Here is a 19,476-nt window from a genome sequence, read left to right on the forward strand (position 1 = left end):
ATGTGGAATTGCAAATGAAACACACAAAACGAAGGTTTTTAGAAAGGGTTGTCTTACCTGTTTAACATCATATGCCAGAAGAACAAATCTTAAGTCTGGTGAAACAGAGTATCTCGATGCTTTGAAGGTTACCTGCAATGAAGTAACAGCAAAAGTGAGTTTGCAATGGGAAATTATTAGGATCCTCTTGCCCAAATTTTCCTACAGCTCGTTTAAGAACTTCCCATTCATAAGACAGATTTGGTTTAGAAAACCAATGTAATTTTCACTGAAGAAGGACTCAAATAATTCTTAGTGTGGTATCAACACCATGGCAACAGAAGAATCTGGATTTAACACTAAATACCAATTAAGAGGCTGATGAGGTTTTCTTATCATCACTACAAGCACTAAGCTAAAGGATAGCAACTATAACCAATTCATTCCCAGAGGATGAATGAAGACATTTTGGTTGGAATGATTAAAAGGGAGATTCTTCACTAGGTTAGCCTTAAAGATAATATGCAAGAAAAAGAACAGGTGTGCACTGTGTCTCTACAGCTTTTCTTTTAACACCACATATACAAACATTTTGCAGAACAACTTGAAACAAAGCAAAAGTCTTCCTTAAAATAAAGAAAACTCTTAGCAGAGAGCAAAGTGAAACATAAGGTAGCAATTTAAGACTAATAATGTTTTATATCCACTCAAGACTACATGACACCCAATTGAATTCAAGATTGTAATTTCATCAAGGGGTGATGTTGATGTCAGAAATAATTTAATGAATATAATGCATGAGAAAGGTAGGAATGTACTTTACAGGGAACGGAAGGAAGTAATTTCAAATTAATCTCAAGGCACCTATTTGCAGAATGAAATGAAAAGCAAGAAACAAAAAATGCAGATAAGAATAGAAAAAAGTAAGACAGCAAAAAAAAAAAAAAAACCAGAACCACAAAGCCACAAAATGAAAACAAATTTAAAAAAAGTAAGTATGTAGAACAAGATCTATCCACTATTTTACTTCTTAAGCATCTTGTTCTGCTTAGCCTAATCCCACCACTAAACTAATGAGTTCAACAGGGGTTTAAAGGTACACAAGCAGGAAGTCACAAACTATTCCATTCAGAGTAGCTAAGGAGCTAGACCTGAAAAAAAGCTTCCAATAAACTGAAAAGATGCTATATTTTGATATACAGATTAAACTCAGGTTCCTAGGTACTATAGTTAGAATCAAGCTATCCAAAAGAATTAAAGGGAAAAACATTTTTGAAGATAAACTGTTTGATTCAGCAGCATAACAGAATCAAAAGTCAGAAGATAAATCTGCAGTCCCGAGAAAGAAGGAAAAAAAAAAATAGACAACACACCTTAAACCATCCTTCTGTATCTACAAAGCATCCAGAACAGATTTCTGCTGTGCCCAAACTTGCTTTTATGAGTTAATCATCTTTAAGCAGAGACTGTGTTAATGTTAATCTATGAGCAACATTCCCTTTTCCTGGCACTTCACTGAAAACATTTTCAGAGGTGAAATTTGTCTTCTTTCTAGCAGTTTATTAATTATTGCCCCACTACCTCAGTGTTCAGCACTATATAACCCAGGCAACTTTCCAAATTCACTCCCAGGGAGCGCAGCTCCTACCATTTCAAGACTCTGCAGCCCCTGATTATGCCACCACAAAGGCAATGAGACTCTTCCTGCAAACACCTGAGCAGCTCAGCTGCCAGCTGTGGGCAGTTCCAGGCAATATCAGCAAGAACTATTTGCATATTCAAATACAGAGTGCTGTGGATTTGGGATTTAAAGTCTTTTGAATCCCCCTGACCTTGTTTGTTCAGCTTGCACTCACCTGCAAAATTTTATTTGCCTCCAGACACATAGTGTGCATTCAATGCCAAAAACTGTGTGTGGGTAGTGGGTTTGGGCAAAATAGTTTTCTTTTTGTTATTGTAACGGCATAATTCTTGGTTGAAGGAGTACAAAGCTGTTTTATACTTTTTAATGTTTCACCTCAGAAATAAGACACTGAAAATTAGACCAGCAGAAATCATGTGCTCATTGCCAAAGCTGATAGCAATGCTGATTTCTTTAAATTATCATAAGAACCTAATTAGCCCATTTATTTAAGTTGGATTTACAATCAAGCCTTTAATGAATTAGGTGTTTAATTCCAGTAGAATTGCAGAGAGATTTAAGGGACTTTCAGTGATTACAATTTCCTTAAAATTCTGATTTCAGAGGGGTGGTTTTGGTAAAGACAAACGCAATTTTGGCAATTAATTCATAAACTACCTATTTATGTGCACAGAATAAGCCTTATCCATTAAGAACAGGAAATTAAAATAATCACCTGACTCATTCCTCCTGCCTAACATGGCAAGTAAACTCATGACCTGTGAGTCACTAAAACAAAGGACAGAATTTTTTTTTTTTCCCTACAATCATGTCTAATGAATTTCATCAACCACGGGTGAGGAGAATAGATCAGCTGGTGAAGGGATTAAAAGAAAGTTTTAGTCCCTGCTGTAGGAGATGAGATGTATGTCACACAAACTTCTGGGAGATCATCTGTTGGGCCAGTCACTATTTATTAGATCTATTTATTCATTAAAAAATTAATTAGATCTATTGATTCATTAAAAAGCAGCTTGTGAGGACTCTGACCCCCAAGTTCTCTCAGGAGAACAAATCTTTGAGTTTAAAAGGAAACGTTGGGGAAATACCACATGGGAAATACACTGGGAATTAAAAACCCTCAGGTGACTTGTTATCAGAAATCCTGAGGATGGTTGTTCCATGGGTCTGCATATCCACAATTTCTCAAGCTTCATGCTTTGTCAGGAGCTGTTTAGCCTTCATTAAGGAAGACAGACCTAAATGTTGCCCCATGTGACTATAAACCTATGGGTTTGCTGTCCTTGATCTCTAAGAAATGGAATTTTGGACAAAAAAGCTCTGAAATTGGGAGAAACACAGCAGCCTAATTAGGCACAGCAGGAATGCAGAAGCAGGGCTGGCTTCCCTCTGCATCACTGCTCAGTATCAGCTAGTTAGGGACTGGGCTAGTCCAACACTGTGCACTCCATGCACACCCTAATCCCTTTCCAAATCAAACAGGGGCAAGGCAGAGCATAAGGAAAAAGGGAAATTTCATTATACTCATCTACCCAGCCCCATTAAGAGCTGAAATCTCTATGAAAAACATCAGCTCCGTGCAACCAGAAAACACTCGGACTGGAGAAATTGCTGTAATCCTTAAATTGGTTACAGTCTACACTATTGCATAATTGTGAGACAAAATAAATGGAGGGGTTTTTAACACTCGTGCACTGTCTTCCCTGCTTAATTCACACATCTGCCATCCAATTTTCCTATATTGCTGCATTTGACATAATTTCACTTTTTCAGACATAAATGATCCTTATACCTGATGTTTCATTCGTCACTCAACCAAATCCCCCACTGACTGTAAAATCAGGTCTAACCATATGGAACATTGTATTTCTGGGTTTCTTTGAAATACCTCATGTGATAAGAGTTTTAATTCTTCTCCTGACAGTGATGCATGATGTGATGACCTCAGTGGTCCTACTGCCACCATAGATTGCAACAGTAAAAGCCAAACCCAGGCAAAAAGACAGAGAGAATTTGAACAGGCTTTTGTCCTTCAGCTTTCCACTTTCCCTCTCTCATCCACCTTTCAAGAATTCCTAAAATATAGTTTTGCACAGCAAAGAAGAAATGGCTTTTTCCACCTTTCCATATGGATGGTTAAAATGGAACACAGGATTCCAGTGAACAATACATTCTCAAGTTTGATTTCCAACATCAATATTTCTTTTTCTAACTTTGCATGTTATGTGCGTTTTCCTGTTAACAGAAATACCTCTTACAATTGTGTTTAAGAGAAATTTTAGGCTTGATTTAGGGTCTGTATCTTCAGCAAGGGTCCCTAGTATCAGCTCTATTTCTCCTGTTTTCTTAAACCCTAGTTCTCAGCTACTGATCTACTGGCAACTCTCTTCATATTCCGCGTACTATAAAATGCTGGGTTTACTGGTTTTGTGGATTTTTAACTACTATGACATTTAAATCAGTGCCCTGATTCATGATCTTTGAAGAACATGGTACAGAGCAAACAGATGAGGTTATCTGTAATACAGTCTAGCCCAGAGTTGTAAAAATGTTTTTGTAACATGTTTACATGTTAAAATATTTTCTTCCATAGTTTCAGCTGGATGGTTTTAAGTGAAATAATGTATCATGGTTAAAACTGATTTAAAGGAATGTTCACTTCTGTGGAGTTTACTTATTTGTTGGCTTTGGGTTATTTTTCCTTTAGTTTTACTCCTCCTGCTGTGTCAGTTTCTTGTGCTTCTACTATCCCCAGAAACTTTCATCTTCCACACTCTTTCTCCTTCTCCAGTTTTTGTTTAATGCTCCCTTAACACACATTTACGCTTTAGTATATCGGTTTGTTTTGGGTTGGGTTTTTGTTTGTTTGTTTGCTTGTTTTCATTATTCATCCAGAATGAAATATTTTAAGACCTTCAGGAATGTTACTTTAGAGCTTGGTGGCAACACCACAACCTAGGAAATGACACATCTCTCTATTGCACATGTACAGCTTTATTAGAAATTTAACTTAGTGGTGTAGCAGTATCTCAGTGGATGGGAATTCGTCAGCACTCACAAATCCAACAGGCATTGGCCAGATGGCATTAAAGAAGTCAGGAGGGATGGAATTACAGGAGCTGCAAGAGGAGAAGGCATTTGGCATGTCACAGTTTCCTTGGGAGGCACTGGCAACCCAGGGAATAATGAGATTCTTTCACTGCCACTGCTGGGAGTCAAAGGAGAAGATGGACCATGAGAAAGCTCCATGAAAGCCCAGCAGAGGCTTGTAGCACTGAAAACAGGGAACCTCTGAGAAAGATGGGTTATATTTAGAAAAATGTGCTGTAATTGGAATGATGAAAAATTTGGGTTTCCAAGGTTACGTTTCTTAATGTGGTGCTTCTTGTGTCACCTGAGCATTTAATCTAACCCAGGAATGCTGCAATGGCAATTGTTGGAACTGTTAACCCCCAGGTTTCCTGTCCAGTTTAAAAGACAAATGTGCCCTAAAACATGATCTCAGCTGACTTCCATGCTATGCATGGCTGGCTCTCAAAAACAGGAACCAAATTCCCCAAACCTACCTGGAACTGTAGGACATAAAAATAGACATGAACCAATCATGAGCCTTGCACCATGGCCTCCCTGATAGGCAAGAACCTCTAACCAGTCAATCAGAAGTTTTTCCCTCACATTTCCCAGGAATACTGACATAGTCAACCCTTAACTATATCAAGGAACAACCTTACCAGGAATATTATTTAGAGAAATCCCACACAGAATTGCCATAACCCAACAGTTTCTCATTTTTTATGGTGAAACCTCCTTCACTTGGACAAAACCCACCAAACCACAGTGACTGCAAACCCTTCCATCTGTCAGGCTTTCCCACCTCAATGCACAGTGGTGCATTGACACAATAAACCCTTCCCCATAAAACCCCTCTACTGTGCTGAGGAGGGTTATTGGACACTTAGAGGAGCATGGGAGAGTAGAGGGAATGTTACAATATTCATAACCACCTATTTACAACATGTGTGGGTCATTAAAATGTCCAGTGTTGTAACAACTATTAATATTTATGTGGTTATATAACGCCATTTAATGCATTTTCTATTATTCACTCTTTCATTAATCTCTTACGCAAGGGTCTTAAAATACAAGCATGTAAACTACTCTTGCAATTAAATCTCCGTTAATCAACAAAGGAACTGTAATTGCATTATGATGCTGCACTGAGTTTCCTGTCAAAAAAGAGAGAAGGGGTGGTGGTGGGGAGCACAAAACAAAACAAAAAAAGTATCAAAAGGAAGAGAACAAGAAGGGCTGTTTATGAACAATGAGACACAAAAGGGTCCCTGCCAAAATCTCTGCTCAGACTGAAGCTCTCACTCTCTGCTTTTGGCTGCAAGGCCTCCACAAGGCTTTCCCAGCTGGGCTGCCTCAGCCTGGCCATCATCCCTGAGCCAGGACTGCTCCCGCTCACCCTTCTGACACCAAGAGCAGGCAGCAAAGTCCTTCCCTCTCCATCTTTGTGTATACTGCATGGTCCACAGCAACACAACACAACAGGCTCCAGGGGATGCTCCTGACAAGCCTTCTGGAAACAGGTCTGAAACTCAGCAATAATTATTTGTCATGCACCACAGTGCAGTTTCCCTTTGAGCTTGGAAAGAATTGTGCAAAGGCACAGAAGTCAAGGGGCACAGCAAGCCAGGAATTACTGGGTGCTAGAAGAGTCTGAAGTGTAGAGCTGAGGGAAAGCTGCAGTAAATACAGGATCCTACTCCAGAGCTCACAAACTGAAAACAATTCCCCTTGTATTGCCAGGTATTGAAAACAAATCACCAGATTCAAAATATATCCCATCATCCACACTCAAAAGACTGGAGGAGTCCCAGAAGACTCAGTTCTGACAGAGGATCCCGAGTGTTAAGGGTGAGTGCACAGAACCTGAATACTGAATACTGCACCACAAGAGCAGTGAAACTGAGGGCTAACAAGTCTTACCACTTTCTTAATTATACCAGCTTTTTTAAGAGGGAGAAATGAAGGCGAAACTCCTGCAGGTTTTTTTCAGAGAATTCAACACATTTGGAAAGTTCCACACCAGAACACACAGTCCCTACCACACATTTTCTGTCCCCTCTGTGCTTGCTTTTTCCATTTTGTTTTGTGTTTAAGGGCTGTAAAACTTGTTGTAGGGGTAAGGGCTGTAAAAAAAGACTTGAGAAGCTGAGGCAAAGTAGAATATAAGGTAGAATAATAAGACAACTTTCCCTGAGCTAAAGAACCCATGTGGTCCTCCACACTCTCCTCTCCAGCCTGTGGCTGGGCTGAGTGTCAATCTCACTGACCTTATGGAACAGCTGATGGCATTAAATAAAATCCTTGCTAAATACTGACATTTCTCAGCTAATTGTGGCATAATGACACTGATTTTGCAAGTGCAAAGTGCAATAAAGTATTGCCAAATGCTGAATAAACTGGGAGGCTTGTCACTTAGGCTCAGGGTGATAGGCAGCCCAGACAGATGAGAGAGAACATATTGTAATCATGTATCGAGGCAGCGTCTCAAACACCAGGAGGCCACACAGTGATTAATGTCTAGGGCTTTTTCTGGCTCTTCTTAACAGGAGACTTGCCCAGCCTCCAGCTGTGAACATTTATATGCCGCTGGCTAAGGATATTAACTGTTTATTAGACAGCTGAACCAGGAGGCACTGCACGGAGACAGAGGAAAATGTGCATTAGAAAACATCCTTAAATAATAACACCCAGAGATGTTAACAGATATTCTTTGTGCTTTGCAACCTGCCCTTTTCACTGACGGCCCCGTATTTGTTACCCACAGTGTAGCTTTGCTCATAGTTTGATTATATAAAGGCCAGACTGTTTTACTAGTTGGTTACAGAGATGGATTCTGCTCCAGGAGGACAAATGAAGCACAAGAATTTTTCCTACTTCTAAATAAAACCCGATAATACTGGAAAAAAAGTACTTTAATTCAGGAACTTGAGATAGATACTTCCCCTGTGTAAGAGAAGTGGGCATCCTAGAATGACAAAACACCAGCCTTCCTTCATTCCAGGTGCATGACAATTATTAATGGTACTTTTAAAAGTTGGGGGATTTTGGTGTCTTTATATACATTAACAGAGGGGTTTAAAAAAACCCAAAACAACCCTGCAGCCTGCTTTTTTGATGATACACCTACTTAGTGAGTACAGCAGATCCTCATTAGGGATATTTGGCTTCTACACAACAAGCAACACAAAGAAGGATAAAAGATGTGCACTTTGCAGGAGAGAGGCAGTCTCCAGGATGCAAAAGAAGAGCCAGTGATCTGTGGAAGATTGCTTCAGGGGCTGGGCAATGAGGGGAAAAAAAGAAAATAATCTCTGAGCTGCTGATTCAAACCCAGGCCAATCAGGAGTGGCAAAGAGCCATTACCTGCCCCTTGCCTCTGCACAAAGAGTTTATCACGGCAGTTCAATTTTCCATGGACAATTATCGACATTACCAGGAAAACCCTGCCATTTCTGGGGCTGCTTGAGCAAAGGCAAACAGGAGAGCAAATGCAGACTGAAATCAGACTAATAACTCCCATCAAAAGGGGACTCTTCCATGACTAAAGCCCTTTGATGGCAAAAAATGAAGGAACTGCATTCTCACTGCCCATGTTGGATCTCTGCTGTATTTTTTATTAATCCAAGACATCTCTGCAGAGTCATTAAACCACCACCATTCTAATTATGCATCGATGATTAAGCAGATGTGACACTGAGCGAGGAAAATGTTTGATTAATGATCCAGGTGTCTAACTTTAGAAGATTACATTTAGCAGTGCAAATTTGGGGACAGCCAAGCTCAAGAAGAACAGGACACCTTTTTATTTCAGGCTGCCTCAGTAATGTTACCCTGTTAGGATTGTTGGCCACCGTGTCAACAGACAGCACAGAACATTTCCCACTGTTTTCTTCCAAACAGACACCAACAAACTTGGGTCTTCTGCTCTGCTATCAGCTTTTTATTATACTTCCTCCATACAAATACTAATGGCTGGAAAACACCTTTATTTTTTTTATTTTATTTTTTTTTTTTTAGTATAACACTTTCAACTTTTAGCTGTGTGAAGGGAGGAGCTCTGCAGGAAAAGAATTCACTTAGGGTTTTTTTTTCCACCTGTAATTGCTAAACGGCTGCTTGAATATTATGTATTTTACATCAGTTTCCCACATTTCTGATTAACAGTAGATATCTAGTGCCTAGAGCTCACTGGGTTTGTGTGAATGGAGGATAAATCAGTTCCATAAAAAGCCCAGAGAAGTATAACTTTTCAAAATGAGGCGACACTCACAGCGTGAGGCAGCCTGTCCTTCCCACCCCATCATCAGTTGGCAAGGCTGGTGTGGCATTAATGGCCTGAAAAGCCTGGTTGGGCATGCTGGCATCACACCCCACAGCCCAGGCCAGACACTTCCAGCCAAAGGTGTGCTGGAAGACTCAGGTCCTGTCATTAAGGTCATGTTTCACAGCCAGGGGTACCCAAGCAGCTGCTCGTGTTCAAGTTGTGCACTGAAGGCACCTGACACAGACCTCTCTGACCAGGCAAGTGCTCACACACACTCCAATAAATGGGTAACAGGAAAAGTGCTTCTTAATCCTTCAGGGTTTGTACTTTACAGTAACTCACCCTTCCACCCGCTTTTAATTGCGTTTGACAGTCTTTTTTTGGGCTAAGAGGTCCCCTGAGGCACATCCCAGCATATGGAAGGGTGCAGCTCACAGAAGGGGAGTTACACCCACCCCATTTAAATATAATTCTCACCTCCTTTCTCGTCCACCTTTACACTGACCTAGGAAATCAGCATCAAATTCTTTCTCCTGAAGTTCTACTCTCCTCTTTCTTGTTTGAGGAGTTAGAAGCAAAGGTCACCCAAGGCTTTGTGCTTTGAAAAGAGGAATCTCTATCAGCAAAGGCCAGGAACAGACCAGGAATAAAATCAGCCTTTGCCACAGAGAGCTGATGAAAATGAATCATCTTTTTGAGTCTGCAGGTGTAAAATATTTTATTAAATTAAAAGTACAGGGATTAACAGTAACAGCCAGTGGTCTGCATGGAGTATTTATGAGGAAAGACTGACAAGCCATGCAATTATGCTGCAAAATTCTGATAAACGCGAATTACAGGGTGGAATATAAGTGGTATCCCTGAGAATAACAGGGCCAAGCAAAGCAAAAGAAAATGCAGACTAAAATATTAAAACACTTCTTAGCAATTACTGCTAGTCAGAAACCATTCATGTATATACCCTTTACTGGTCAAGAGGAATAATCCCCTATCATAGAGTCTGCCATTAGAGCACAGAGAAACAACTAAACCAGAGATTAACATGACATTTTTCTTTGCATATTAATTCCCCTTAAGGAAAATGTTCCTATTAATCTTGAGCAATTTTCCCCTTTTCCAATAGTGAAAAAGTCTCAACATTTAAGTAGCATTCCCCCTTTTATGATTTTTTTTTCCTAATAGACATCAGGTAAATTCCCCAGCACATATGCCTTCAGATGGTCTGAACAAAGCACAACCAACAGGAAATCCTCCAACATCTTGGTTATTTACACATAGGTTGAATAAAACAATGAGTAGCTCCATTTAGAAATCATTCACTGACAGAGAAATGGATTATATTTTTCATTTATATGTAGTCTAGGTTATGCACATATCTCCTCTAACTTTTTAGATATTGTACTCTTCCTTCCCATTACAAGAAAGAAATGTTAGCAGACTTCTACGGAGAAAGAAGCAGATAACACATAATACTTACAAAAGTTGTGTTTTCTAGTAATAATGTAGTTGTATTTGTTTCTACATTCAGCTCAACAACATGTCCATTCCTGGTTTTATACACCACTGCTGTATCTGCAATAACAAAGAAATATGCAGTTAGCAAACACACTGAGAATTTAATACATCTGTAGAGAGAACCAGCATGTTCCATTAATTAGAGTATCCTTATTACAGCACACAAACAAGACAGAAGTTTTGTTGATTTGCCTCATGAGCTTCACAATTACCAGTTTATGCCCTATAGCACGCTCAGCTCACTCAATACACCTATGTTTTGGCCATATACCAAAGTAAAGTTTTGCAAAAAAACGGAGGATTTTGTTGGACATCATATTCCCATGTGTCCTTAAAACTTCTGCACTGGTCTCTGTTTCTGGTGACTGCATGGACAAAGTTATGGCTATTTTAAGACAGTCCGTATTCTGTGTGATTCATGCTGGGCCTCAGAATACTGAATTTTCTTATGAATTGAATGTTAGGAGGGTTAAAGCTAAGTAAGTCCACTTGCAAAACATTTAAAAAACTGTGGGATGAACTGTTGCAACTTTTCCTTTTTCCATTCACTTGATTTATCATTTCTTGTGAGAAAAATAATCTAACATAGCTCAAGAAAAAAAAAAGAAATCTGAAATTAATTGGCATTTCTATGAAAAATAGAAATTTGCCTGTATCGAAGCTTGCAAAGTTACCAAGAAATACACAATTACTATATCAGCCTTGAGGGAAAAAAAGTTCCAAATTTTCCACAATTTGTAACAAGATAGAATAGATTGAGTGCTCATTCTCTCAGATTATCTAAAACCCATGTAAGAGATTTGTACTTAATTAAATGAAACAATTTTATTATAACAATGTAAAAAGCAGAAGAAAAGGTTTAAATTAAGCCTAAAGGAAACACAAAAGAACTTCCCTGATCTTTAGTAATGCCTGGGAAATTCATTACAGATCCCTGAATTTTATGAAGTGGGAAGTAAACATGACTGCAGAAAAAGGTTATGCTATCATAAAAAAAAAAAAAAAAAAAAAAAAAAAGCTTGGCTTATTCAGAAAAAATGTAGCTCTATTTTAATTGACTCCACAGGAACTCAAGATGTACAGCACTAGTGAATGTCCTCTGGTATGTTCTGTAAAATTAATGAAGCCTCGTTTGAAGAGCTTACTAAGCTATTTTAGGACCGTGGCTGGGAAGTGGGGTGGGATTGATGGAGTTTAGGACAGTATTATTAGAGCTGCTGTTTAGGAAGGCGAATCAGACTGTGAACTGTGGAATTAGCAGCAGCTCCTTGTAAAGAGAAAATATTTCAAATATTCGTTTTGAATAAAAACGGAACAGAATTTCACAGACAGTTGTCTGGTTTCAGGTTACCAATTAGAGAACATGGTAGTTTCTGCAGCTTCCTTTAGGCTATTTTGCATCCTGTATTCTTCCAGGAACCCCAGCACTGGAAATCTCCAATGACACTGGATCACGGAGCTGAGTATTACAGAAAAAATGAAGTTGTCTGCCTAAAGAGCTGTCCCCAGTTATGACAGAACCATATTGTGAGAAATGGCAGAAATAACCCAGTGCTCCAAACCATGCATTTTTGACCCCACAGGTGACACTAACATGCTGCCCAAATCCAAACAAGTACAGAATGTTACTCCTTCTCATTAATCTACTCTCCTACATGTCATTTGCCAACAGGATTTATGGCATTGTGCCTCATTAACTAATCCTACCAAAACCAATTCACCCAAAAAAAGAACTTTCCCTTAAAGCTCCTAAGAGGACCACAAATAAAATACACAGTCCTAAGGCTCTTCTTGCAAGTCCTTCACACGGGGTGAAAAACCACTTGGAATGGCAAATACTGTGAGAGACATAAATGAGAGCCTTTGTTCCAAAGTTAGAAGAAAATTTAATCAATCAATCAGAGCAGAAAACTCTGAAAGGTCAGACCTCTTGAAAAGCCAGGCTTTGCTGGACAGTAATTACACCTCTCTCTGAACTTGGATTCAGTAGTTAACTCCTGAAGTGCATAAATCAAATGAATGCTTGCAAAATGTATGGAGGTTCCCAGGTAAAACTTTAAATCAAAATCCCACGTAAACACAGAGCATAACAGTCTTCAGTCTTCAAAAGTAGTCACAGTAATTAAGATGGAAATCCCATTCCAATCAACATTTTTTCAGGCTGGATAATGTGATAGTTGATCACCAGATGACGATGATTTTTTTCACTAATAGCTCAAATGTTAACAAAGAACCATAAACATAGTTAAAATAAAAAGTTACCTAGAGTCAGAAATTCTACAAAAGAAAACAATACCTAGTCCTTAGCCTCATCCATTTCTAAAGCTCATGGATTTGTTTTGTTTATTACCTTGGTGCCTTCACCACAAGGAGGTTCAGGGACCTCTGACACTTCACAAAGACATTCAGAGAGGTAGAGTTCTTACTTCAAAGGAATTCTCATTTAATTTGAAACAAAGAGCAGTATCATGTGAAAAGCTCTCAGCTGGGCACAAATTGCACCCCTGAAGAGCCATATTATTGATCTGAGGACATCACCAGAATAAAAAGCATTCTGTCTTAAGCAAAGGAGAACGTGAGGAAGCCTCTGTAAAGAAAATGTGTTACCAAGTCACTAGCTCTGCATGATGCACACAAAAACAATCTGAAAAACAACTGATTGAAAATATCCTAATTATAACCGTTCTCAAATTTCTGAAGAGTTTGGAAACTCCACAGCATTGAATAACTGATTAGTTTATTCTGTTTTACTAAAACATGAAGACAGATAACCAAGGGTCTGTACATAAGTTATCCTGACATCAGTATCAAATAAAATAATGGCACCATAAATCCAAGATTCTTCCTACAAAAATAGTGGCTGGCAATATAATTAACACCTAGAGGCACTTTACAGAACATAGATCTTGTTTAAAAATTTTGAGAGTGTTACATTTGATAGGGGCAACTCTGCTGAAACTGTGTATTGGGTTTTTGTCCAAGGTATTTGATTTATTTTATGACATCCAAAGCTTACATTAAGCAGAATTAATGGGAAACACATTAGGAGGATTAAAAAGAGTATCACAAAAAAAAAAAAAATAAAGAGACAGATAGGGTTATTATACACAACTATCTTTGGGAAGAATTGATTGCAGCCTGATTTTTCACCTTATTTCTAGGGCTGACTGAGGAGGCAGCTGCCTCACACACCTCTGCAGGACAACTTGATGCTCAACAGGTTCTCTACAACTTATTTGGCTTTCACAAAGAATGCAACATTTAATAAAATATTACATGAAAACAAACTCAAACAATTTTCTGGGATTGTCACAGCAGAATAAATTAATCTTAGCAACATTCTCTTATAGAATTGTACTAGCTGCAGAGCCAACAGTCATTTATTTTACCATTGTGAGGCCAAATGTCCAAATTCTTATGCTATTGTATGTTTTTAAAAGTAAATATTTTCATCATCTGCCCTATCTCTAGGCATAGAACATGGAATATACATTCTGCTGAAATGATAAATCCATATATTTTAAAAATCACCGTTTGGATGTATATACGAATAATATAAATATACTCCTCAGTGACAGAACTATTACATAGGTACAGCACCATGATAATCTCAAGTATTTTTTAAAATAAAAGCAGAATTTCTTATAAATAGCTTCACTAAGACTCTTGTTTCTGGTTTAGGTTAAAACTAACGGGTTTTGTTTAAGATCAGGGTATGAGTTGGCAGGAAATGCAGCTCTATCTGCGCCTGGCATAAAATAAATTGTTCCAGAGAATGTCAAAGCACAGGCAAACTATCATAAAATGAAAAGAAATCAATGCAAAACTTTTCCTACTTGACAAGCAGCTTGACCCCCATCAATTCTGCAATAATTTCTTTACCTCCATTTATTGAATTCACCCCTGTTTATTGAATTGACAACATGCTGCCATGTCCTAAATGCTACAGAATTCTTTTGTAGCAGTTACAGTACAGTCACAGTTACACATGGTATGTTCACATGAACCAAAAGAAAAAAAATCCAGGCCCTTGTAAATTCTAACGAAAAATCCTGTATTGTTTAGGGGGAAAATGGACTAACTTCCACCCTTAAATATATCCCCATCACTGCAAATCAATCCCTGAATTGTTCTAGTGCCAGAATTTGGCCCAGGGTCTATACAGCCTTTAATGATTCAGCTTTTTGGCAGCAGGACACTGAATGGTGGTGGTTTATTTGAAGGGTATAAACTCTAGTTTCATGTTTCACATTTTCTAGTTTCCATGAAATTAAGCAACTCATCTTGCAATTTAAATCACACAGACTGAGATGAAAGGACACACACTACCACATATTCACAAGTCTCTTGAATTTTAGTCCAGTGTTCTATTCACTTTCACATCAATATTGATCCATCTTCTATTAGCTGGAAGTTTTCCTCGTTTATTGGTGGCATTTTCATCTTTAGACCTGTATGTGACACAAAAAGCTCCGGGCTGTTTATCACATTTCTTCTTTTTCTCCCATGGAGTAACTCCAAGTCTGTCTGCATAATTCAGCAGCAAGTCAAGAGAAGGGAGTCGTGTCATTCACGTGAATGAGCAAAGGGCATGTGAAATGTTTAGTCATTTTTTCAGGTCTCTAAATCTGGAGTATTTTAGAGATTTGTTCAGAGATTGCAGACCAAGAGATATATGAGACATGATCAGTCAACTAAGTACTGAAAGTCATCTGTGTTGTCCTTGGAAAGATCCAACAGCTTCAGGAACAAGTGGGGCTTCCTTGATAAAGCATAAAAGCAAGAATCCTGCCCTGGATGAACTTTAGGAATTTATGAAAATACAGAGAAGCATCACAGGCTCACAAAAGCCACAGGACTTAGAAGATTACTGAATCTGAGCCTCCACTATTCTGTGCGTATTTCATCTTATTGCATTTCTACCTAGTCTGTTCCATTCTCAGAGGTCTTAGGAGATGATGTTTGACCTATGAATACACATTGGGTTATTCTTTAGCCTCGAATAGGCATCATGGCAACCCAAGCTTATTATAAAACTAAAACCTGCCTGGCCTGTAAATCTATACTGCCATCCTGTTCACTGAGATTCATGTGAATAACCTCTGCAGCTGCTAGCACTGACAAGGAGCACCAGAATCAACAGTTTTGTAAAAAACCCTGATTCTTACTAAATTCACAGGACAGTTAGTGTACATTTTGTTTGCAAAATATTTGCTAGATTTTCATTGCTTGTTGGTAACAAGGCTTATTTCATGGTAACTCCTGAGAGAAGCTTGTGTGGATTAATCAGTTTCAATGGATGCAAGCCAAGACCAACTTACTAGAACCTGGCTCAAAAGTGGTTTAGAATTTACTAATACTGATATTGAATAGTTTGATGAAAAAACTGATCTGTAAAGAAGGTGCACAGACTGCTAATTGCTGGTTATTTGCACAGAGCACTGTAAATCTTAGCCTAAGCTAATTGCCCAAAGGAAACCAGCACTCCGTTTTGTGCATAGAAACCAGTGAGTATTAAGGCAATTTATCAAAAGTCTTGAGAGAGCAAGTAGCGTCTAAAAAGTGAAGGAAAGAGAAGGAAATAATTCAGGCAATGCTGAAAACCTGTTCCATAATATCTAGAATAAGGAGGCCTCAGGGTAGTCTTCTGAAATTGCTGACAGTGTTAACCTGAGAATTGTTAATGCTTGTTTTCCCACTGAAAATATTTACTGAGTTTTGGTTTGTTTAGCTAAAATTCTGCTTTGCAGCACAATCAGCAGCATTAGCAAGTCAGACTCCTACTTTTCCTCATATTTTATGTTTTTCCAAAGGCAGACATGCAAGAAGGTTGATACCTTGCAGTCAACACATATGTCCATCAGCCTTTGCTGTACACAGTATTATTAGAACTGCAGATGGCATTTCATCAAATTAATTATAGAAAATGTCATGCTAATTAAAATAGAGAATGCTTTCTGATTTAATAAACAGGGGGTGCTAGACAATACTTTGTCTAATGAAGTGTTTACTAATTAAATAAAATAGTCATTTACAAAGATATTAGAGATACAGACCAAATTTCAATATGTTAGGAAAATCACTTGCCAGCTGAGAAATATTTCAACTGCTCTTCTAGAAGTTTAGGCTGTTGTTAGTAATGTTTGCAAGACAAAAATTATTCTGCACTAGTTTTATAATGCAATGCACTCTTGGAATGTACTCCTCCAGACAATCCTTTAGTATAGAGAACATTTCCTATTCAAAATGGCTTGCAAAGTTGTACATACAAGTAATTCCTGTTCTTTCTGATCCCTGCTTCCTTTTCTCATCTATGCCCAATGCAAACAAAGCAAAAACCAGAGATCTTACAGTGCAGCAGCTACAGGAATGGAAGTGGCAGAGTGAGAGTACAAACAAATTAGCTCTGCTCTTCCTACTTTCTTGCACTTCAGAATGAAGTGACCGGGCATGGATTGACCTAGAAAATTCAAATTTCCATCCATACTCAATGTCATACTCCTCTTCTCCTAACCTGCTCACTGGTTTGCAGAACAAGTCAAGCTCAACTCATGAGAATTTTCAGTGGTCCCAGTTACTTCAGCATATCGATGTATGAAAATCTTCAACTCTGCTCAACAGCCAATATTCATTTGTGAAATCATTTTCTTCCCTGTCATGCAAATGCACAGAATCATGCCTCAGTATCACACAAGCCTGTGCCCACTTCAGACAGAAAAGAGGGCTCAGACAGCTCCTAAATATTAACAAATCCACTGGGCAACTGATTTACAAAAAAGAAAACAGCCCAACAACGAAGTAAATAGTGCAGTGGAGCCAAGCCTCTGGAGTCTGAGCTGAAGCAGATGAGGAAGCAATCACTGCAGAGCTGTGGGAGGCAATAAGGAGGACAGTGACCTGCAGCCACAGGTCTGTGACAAGCTCGGCTGGAAGAACATCACTATCTGCTGCCTATGTCACTTCTAAATGCGCTGGAAAGATGGAAGCACAAGGGAATTATTTCACAAAGACAACAAAAAGGCAAACAAATTGAAATGCAGGTGACCACAGAGAATGCAGCTGAATAAAGCTGCAGTGACTCTCCTGGGGCTCCACCCAGACACTGTGCAATCCAGGTGTGCTGTCAGCTCAGTTTTCACAGCAAAACCAAACCATATATTCCTCTACTCTGTACTGCAATGGCAACGGAAAGCTGTTCTAATTCAGAAATTTCCAAGCTTTTCCTAGAAGTTTATCATATCACTTGTAACTTAAGTTGTAACTATTTAAGGGCTTTGGTTCTGCTATCCCCAGATATCTTCTGGCACAGAGCAGCTTGTTGAAGATATTTCTTCTCCAGTACTCCCGGATGAACAAACTGCCATGCAGTTCTTTTCTGCTGCCCTGGTACTCCGCTTGGGAGTGAGCACAGCCCCTTTACATGGATCTGCTCACTCAAAACTTCTCAAATCAAGGCTGCCCCAGCAGGGTCTGTCTCATTTTCTGTTTCAAGAGCATACTCAGAATAACACAGCTACACCTGAGCTTCAGCTTTCCAAAATCATAATCTGCAAGCAATATGTTAACATCATTTAAGGAGTTGCCTAACAATTAGAAAAAGTTGCAAGAAAATAAGAGTTGTGTCATAATTATTCTCCTATAAGAGGAATTAAGTCTCCCTCATTTTAGAACACAACTGGTCAAAGCACTACAAAGTAAATTAACAAAAATAAATGCAAAGATCTAAGTTTGTGCCAGCATGAGTGGGAGGCAGTTATCTAAGCCAAAGAGCAATGAGTTGGTTGACTAAAGCACAAAATGTGACTGTTTCTACCATTCCTCCCCATGCTTTCCCTATCCCACTATTCAAAATGCAGAAATCTCCACCTGTATCTCTGTCATTACTGGGAGGAAAATGTCAGGGATATTCATTTTCCCCCTTAGAGCAAAGCATTAAACATGATTTCATTGCGTTAAAAGCTAGTATAATAGACTCCAGTCTATTAGTCCATTCCAATTTGTTTGAAATGCAATTAACAGCAAATCAGCACCAAAAGAAAGGGAGGGGAAGTGGCTGCATTCATGGCAGAACCTTCCTTCTAGGCCACACCACTGCTTGATGCCACACAACTTTGGGTACCTACACTGTTCTTTAGCCATTCTCTACGTTAAAAAAAAAGAGACAAAGAGAGAGAGACCCTTCAAATCAGACAAACTGCTAAAAACTTTTAAAGGTGGTGAGTGGCGAAACTTCTAACAACACTTTGGTTTTCTCAGCCCACATTACACGGTGATGGTGAAACATCAAACATTGTTAATTTGCCAGCTCCAAAATTCCGACTAAACTCCTCAGTTTTCCCAACTGCTTGGAAACGTTTTTGCTCTCCTGCATTGCACCAAGGGCCATTACTGAGCCAGCTTGGCAATGGGCTCAGACAGCTGCTGTCCAAACAGCGTACATGTCCCTGGACTACTGAGAAAATTAAGGAACAAATTCTCCGTTTCGGTCACACATCCTATTCCAGCCTCTTCCCCAGAGGGATAATAAAGCACCATAATAGAGCAGCACTTCTCTGGCAGCCTTGGGAGTTGACCTTTCTGCTGAGCCAAGGCAGATGGAACACGGACAACACCACTCTGGAGCCGGCGGCGTGGCCTGGCTGGGTCACACTCAGACTGCTCTCACACTCAGAATTGGCAGGGCTACACCCTGGAGAAGACACTGATTTCAATGAAGGGAGATTTATATGCTTCTCTACTTCTGTACAATTGCAAATCTCAAATAAAACTGAGTATTTCAGCTTGCAACAGGACTGTGAACTGCCTAAACAATTGCTCTGAGGGCTCACCATCACCCCTACTTCTGCAGTGCTCCAGATGCGACTGGCATTTCCCAGAAAAGCCCAACAAGTGAGAAAATTAAAATTCAGTGGCTATGTACATATCCCTGCAAAAGGCCAGTCTCTGGAGCAGCCGTAGGGCTGCAGTTTTCTCACTCCTTTTTGTCCCCATGAGGGCATCTCAG

General features: G+C 39.2%; 1 protein-coding gene across 1 annotated transcript in view; it reads right to left on the reverse strand.

Annotated features, from left to right (window-relative positions):
* DPP10 (dipeptidyl peptidase like 10) overlaps positions 1 to 19,476 on the reverse strand; it is a 194,453-nt gene that overhangs the window by 114,623 nt on the left and 60,354 nt on the right. Inside the window, exons 3-4 of the mRNA XM_066323135.1 lie at positions 10,435 to 10,529; positions 58 to 132 (exon numbers count right to left, since the gene is read on the reverse strand). Coding sequence (XP_066179232.1) covers positions 58 to 132; positions 10,435 to 10,529 — 170 coding nt within the window. The remainder of the gene's footprint in view (positions 1 to 57; positions 133 to 10,434; positions 10,530 to 19,476) is intronic.

The sequence above is a fragment of the Sylvia atricapilla genome, chromosome 7, assembly GCF_009819655.1.
Source record: "Sylvia atricapilla isolate bSylAtr1 chromosome 7, bSylAtr1.pri, whole genome shotgun sequence".
NCBI lineage: Eukaryota > Metazoa > Chordata > Aves > Passeriformes > Sylviidae > Sylvia > Sylvia atricapilla.